This window comes from Morus notabilis, unplaced genomic scaffold (assembly GCF_000414095.1).
Source record: "Morus notabilis unplaced genomic scaffold, ASM41409v2 Scaffold451, whole genome shotgun sequence".
NCBI lineage: Eukaryota > Viridiplantae > Streptophyta > Magnoliopsida > Rosales > Moraceae > Morus > Morus notabilis.
The window spans coordinates 210,733-216,070 of NW_010361080.1; the positions used below are offsets into that span (position 1 = coordinate 210,733).

The 5,338-nt window shown below is 39.7% G+C and overlaps 1 protein-coding gene across 2 annotated transcripts in view; it reads left to right on the forward strand.

The window, feature by feature from the left end:
- Positions 1-1,163: 1,163 nt before the first annotated feature.
- LOC21408502 (tRNA(adenine(34)) deaminase, chloroplastic) overlaps positions 1,164-5,338 on the forward strand; it is a 6,223-nt gene continuing 2,048 nt past the window's right edge. Inside the window, exons 1-2 of one of the 2 annotated variants that reach the window (XM_010098400.2) lie at positions 1,164-4,909; positions 4,995-5,082. In XM_010098400.2, coding sequence (XP_010096702.2) covers positions 1,386-4,909; positions 4,995-5,082 — 3,612 coding nt within the window. In that variant the 5' untranslated portion in view covers positions 1,164-1,385. The remainder of the gene's footprint in view (positions 4,910-4,994; positions 5,083-5,338) is intronic. The other variant, XM_024165828.1, reaches the window with a different exon arrangement.

Sequence of the window (5,338 nt, forward strand, 5' to 3'; positions counted from 1 at the left end):
TTTCTGCTACAGTGAAAAGCTCTCAGAAAATGTCACATCTCAGCTCGAATTGAAAACTCGAATTCGCGAAGTGAACGAGGCTAAATTGTCTTTAACTTCAAATTTTAATGACGTAGATAAAAGTTCTATTTAAATGAAAATAAACCATGAATGTACAAGGAAATATAGTGTGTGGCTTTAGGACTACACAAATTGTAATGTGGGAGAATTTTTTAAAACTAATATAGTTGATAGGAGGAGGTTTTCAAAAATGGGAAAAAAGAAAATAGAAATAGTAGGAAATAGGCCGATATGAAAAGCTTAGAAAAGTATATAGATTAATTTTTAGTTATAGAAATTAGTAGGCCATAACTTGTCAAGTTATGATTCATAATCAGATAAGTTATGGACAATAACTTATTAAGTTATGGTTCATAACCAGATAAGTTATGGACGAAAATAATAATTTAGCCTATTTATTAACTTATATAAACTATTAACTTATCAATTTTAATTCATCTCAAGTCTCGACCTATTTTCTTTTTTTTCCCAAAAGAAAACATGTTACTAACAGTCAGCCGGTTTGTCTTGGTGTGTTGACCTGGCACACAATATATTTTTATTTTTATGTGAGAAAACGTTATAGCAAAAAGACTAAAAATATAGTTAAACTTACTAAAAGAAGGGGACCAGCTTGAATTAATATCATCCTAACGTGCAACGCATTGGAGATAACCTGCGAGTATTTTCCATTTTGTAATGCAAAGTATACTATTTTTTTTTTTCACCTCTAAAAAATATACTATTAAGCATTAATTCTTATTTGCCTTCAAAAGCGTGTTAACTTTTATATTATTATTATTATTATTAAATGTGCTAATTGCTTCCTCCTCCCCATCCTATATCTTATCATGTTGGGTTTCTTTGGGGTTCCTAAAGGCCCCTTAGCCCAAGTCCATGCTACTCCAATTCCACCCAGGCCTTATAGGCCCAACCCAAGTCACCATTTTCAGTTTTCACGTAACACAACACAACAGCCAGCACACTGTTTTCCTCGAACAGCTCCTCAGATCAATTTGTATTTGTGTGTACTCAGATCAAATTGTCTACTCCAATACGACGTAACGACGATAGATTTGGTTAATGATAATAATCCTCTGTTGGGGTCCAGTTACTTTCGGACGATAAAAGGAGAAACACATTAGTAAAAGCCAAAAGGGAATTTTCCCATTTCTCAATTTATTTAGCAGATTGATCTATCATCTACCCAGATTCTTCTGACCCACCTTATGATTTTCAGTCGTCTTCACTCCGGGTTTCACCTCCAGAATTGAACTCCTCCAAAACTCACTTCAGATTTCAAGGTAATCCTCTGAGTTTCACTTTCCCTTCAAAGATTAGATATTATGCACGACACTTATATCAGCTCAACTATTTATGCTCTTAGAAGCAAAGGCTCTCTTTCATTTTCCTTCAATGACTACTCCTACTTATTACATGAACGCTTCGACAGAAACCCATTTCAAACTTCCTTTTCCAGATGTTGTTGTTGTTGTTGTTGTTGTGGATTTTCAACCCAAAAAGTACCCATAAATCCTTGTTATTTATATGGGCCTAGGCAGTCCACTCTGCTTCAGTGGTCAGCTTCTAGGAAGTTGATCTTGGGCGGTGGAGACAGATGTTATTATCATTGTTCTCCAATTTCTGGTATTGATAGAGATTTTTATGACTTCTCTTGGTCTCTCAAGGAGAGGAGTTTTTGTAACACTAGTAGGAGAAGAAGTAAGGGGAGATGTTGTTGTGTAGTTGATAAGGGAGATGGTGGAATGTATGATTCGAGGCGTCTCAATGACGCCGAGGCGTTGCTCAGCTTGTTGAGTGAGGAGGTGGATGAGGATTATGTTTTCGGGGGTAAGAGGAGGAATTGGAGTTCGTATAAGAGAGTTGAGGTGAAGGGGAAAGGGGGTTTTAGTAGTAGTAGTAGAGAGAGGAGTTTAGGTTTGTCTGATAGGGCACAAGCGAAAAAGAGAGTGAATAATGATGGCATTTGTAACTGCGGGAAGAAAAAAGTTGATGGGCTGAGATCAGAAGAAGGTAATACGAAACGTGGATATGAGTCGATCAGGATTGAGTCGAGGGGAGAAGAATTGAGGAGGAATAGAGATAGGGGAGCTATTTCGAGAGGCGAGAATCGGAGGTTGAGAAAAGATAATTCTAGTTGTTCATCTTATTACTCGCTTTCATCTTCGGGGGATTTTGATGACGAGACAGAAGTTCATGATAAGCATACGTTATTAGCGGAGGAATCTTTATCTGGGTATGAGGACTCAGAATTAAAAGGAGCAGGTAAGTTTGATGGCCAGACAACAGAGAAATATGAGGGGTATGTAGATGATATACATGAGCAAGGGGAAGTATCAGATCAAAGAAAAATCACCATTGTGGATGATGTTGAATGGGATCAGAGGAAGAAGACGGAGAAGAAGTACAATGATAGATTGGGTCAAGAAATACAACATGGTAGGGAATCCTCACAAAGGCAATCACAAGTTTCTGGATTTCGTCGAAGTAGTTATGAAAAGACCTCCAGTTCCCACAAGCAATTCAATGATGAGGAAGATACTTCAACTTCAGCTGTAAGTTTGGATAAGCGTACAAGAAAGCAATATGCTCAAAATGAGAACCGAGTTGTTGAAGCGTCTACATCTAGAAGAAAATTGGCAGAGAAAAAAGAAATTCAAGAATTCCACAGGGACGACATCCAAAGAACTTCCCAGTCCCACATTAGGGTAGGTAGCACTGGAGAAAAAGATGAACAGCGAAAAGAAGTTAGCTACGTAGCTGAAGAACAGAATTCAAAAAGAAACAACCAGCAAGTCAGAAGATTTTCAGAAGCTCAAGATTTTGACACTCGAAGGACCACTATTTCGCAGAATCAGTCCGAAATAGGAGTTATAGGCGTGGAGGGATATAGAGAAAATGTTTCAAGTTCACTTCAGGGGAGAGAGCAGTCACAGCACAAAACAAGTCAGGAAGCCGTTCAACAAGCTGACATGAGAAGAAAATCTCAACAAGCTACTACAATATCAAAAATCTATGACACTAATATTGATAGAACTTCAGTCATGCAGTCTGAAACTAATAATTTAAATCAGGTACAAAACACAAACTTGATTTCGATTTCATATCCGGGATCCATGGAGCCAAATTCACAAACAGCAGGACAAAGACCTCCTCAGAGAATTCAATCTGGAAGAGGATCTCATGATGTAAATGATATGACTGTTGTTCATTCTAGTGAAAATGAGAGAGTTACTGATTCTCGAAGAGATTACGAAAGGAGAGTTCATCAGGAAAGTGAAGCAACATCAGTTGTGAAATTGGTTGGTGAAACAAGAGAAGAATTCACTCAGAGGCAAATTCGATGCAAAAAGGAGTTGGAAGAGGTGTCTACGTCTCAAGAACCTTTGATTTTGGATTCCGAAGCCAGAATGCTGAAGGATGATGCAGATGAAAGGGTTCAGAGAAGCTCACAAACAATACTAATGCCTCCTCCATCTCAGTTTCTATCTAAAAGTTCGTTACATGTGGAGTTGGCAAGTGGAGTTGAAAACCAAAAGGTTTCCAGCTCAACTTTCGAGAGTGGCTCTAGTTCCTCATATCCGTATCCAAGAATACAGCCTCCAGCGTTGCAGCAAGAATCATATGAAAGAAATGAGAGTGCTGAGGCTTATAGGGAGCCTTTGTACCTTATCACCTCCGAAGATGCTCTGGCTTCTGCTGACCGTTTACAGCAATCCTCTGCTCAATTTGTTGGAGAGTTTGTAGAGAAGGTGAGGCATGAAGTGTCAACTTCTGAAATCCAGAAAGTGGCCGAGGTTTCTGAAATAACATTAGCTTCTGAAGCTGATAAAGATGGCCAAAACAAATTGACTCAATATGCTTCTAAAGACTTCCAGCCAAAGGAGCATGATAAGGGGCATTCATCCGGTGGTTCCGGAACCAAGGGGCCGTCGGATGAAATGTGGGATGTTTCAGACCCGTCTAGTTTTAGAACTCCAAGGGAAGAAAAAACAGAACCCACTACAACAATGGAGAATGCTATTATAAAAAGAAGTGGCAGGTCCTTGTGGAATATCATTGCAGATATAGTTACACTAAGGTGGGGTTCGCGTCCTGAAACCCCTAGTTCTACTGGAAGATCAGGTAGAAGGGTTTCACAAAACGAATCTGTCCCTAGTGAATCGTGGTTTTCTGCCCATGAATCTGAGCAGAGCAAAGACAAGCATGCACAGGACAAAGGCCTTCCACTGGAAACCATGTCTGATCAACTGCTAGTAACAACATTGTCTACCCCAGGTCAAGGAACTGAGTCTGTTGTATTGGAATTGACTGAGCATAGACGAGATCTTGAGCCAGAACCATCATCTTCAACAAGTATGATGCAAAGTAGGTCAACATCGAAAGGAATTTCATCGTCCGGTGACGAGAATCTAGGATGGAATGATGATGGGAGGAGTTTGGGAGGCTCCCCTTCCGGGATGGAAATAGTGGAATTGTCCTCACAACCAACTGCCAGAAGTGAAAATTCTACAATTTTAAGTCAAATTTCTGATACCGGGAATACCAAAAGTGGTTTGTTGGGGCAGATAGAGCAATATAATCCTGCAAAGTCCACTGAAGTATTAGGGGCTGCGGGAAATAGTGGAGAGCTGAAAAGAAGGAAGCTTCAACGGAACAAACAGGTGCCGAAAGATAGATTTGAGGTATGGGAAGAAGCATATAAACTTGAAAGTGAGCAAAGGAAAATCGATGAGATGTTTATGAGAGAGGCACTTTTAGAAGCTAAGAAGGCTGCTGATACATGGGAGGTGCCTGTTGGGGCCGTACTGGTGCAGCATGGCAAGATTATTGCTCGCGGTTACAACCTGTAAGTTTTAGGCTTCCTTATGTAAGTTGTATGATTATACTTTTTTTTTCCTTATGGAAATTTATATAAAAAATACGTGTCTCAGGGTGGAAGAGTTACGGGACTCAACTGCCCATGCAGAAATGATTTGCATTCGGGAGGCTTCAAACCAACTTCGGACATGGAGGCTTGCTGTAATTCTCTATCATTGAATCCATTATGAACTTATGATTTCAATGTTATATCTCATTTTAATTTTGTTTCTCTATTTGTCTTTTTAAGATCAGGGGAGTAGCTTCATACTCAAGATCAAAACCTCACAGTTAATACCTGTGGCCCATAGCTCCCCCGTTCCTTATTTGACCCCTAAGTAGAGTAAATCAAGCCTAGGAATGAGTGTTCCCCCCCCCCCCCCCCCCCTTCTTCTTTTTCCGCCATTTTGCTGAACAA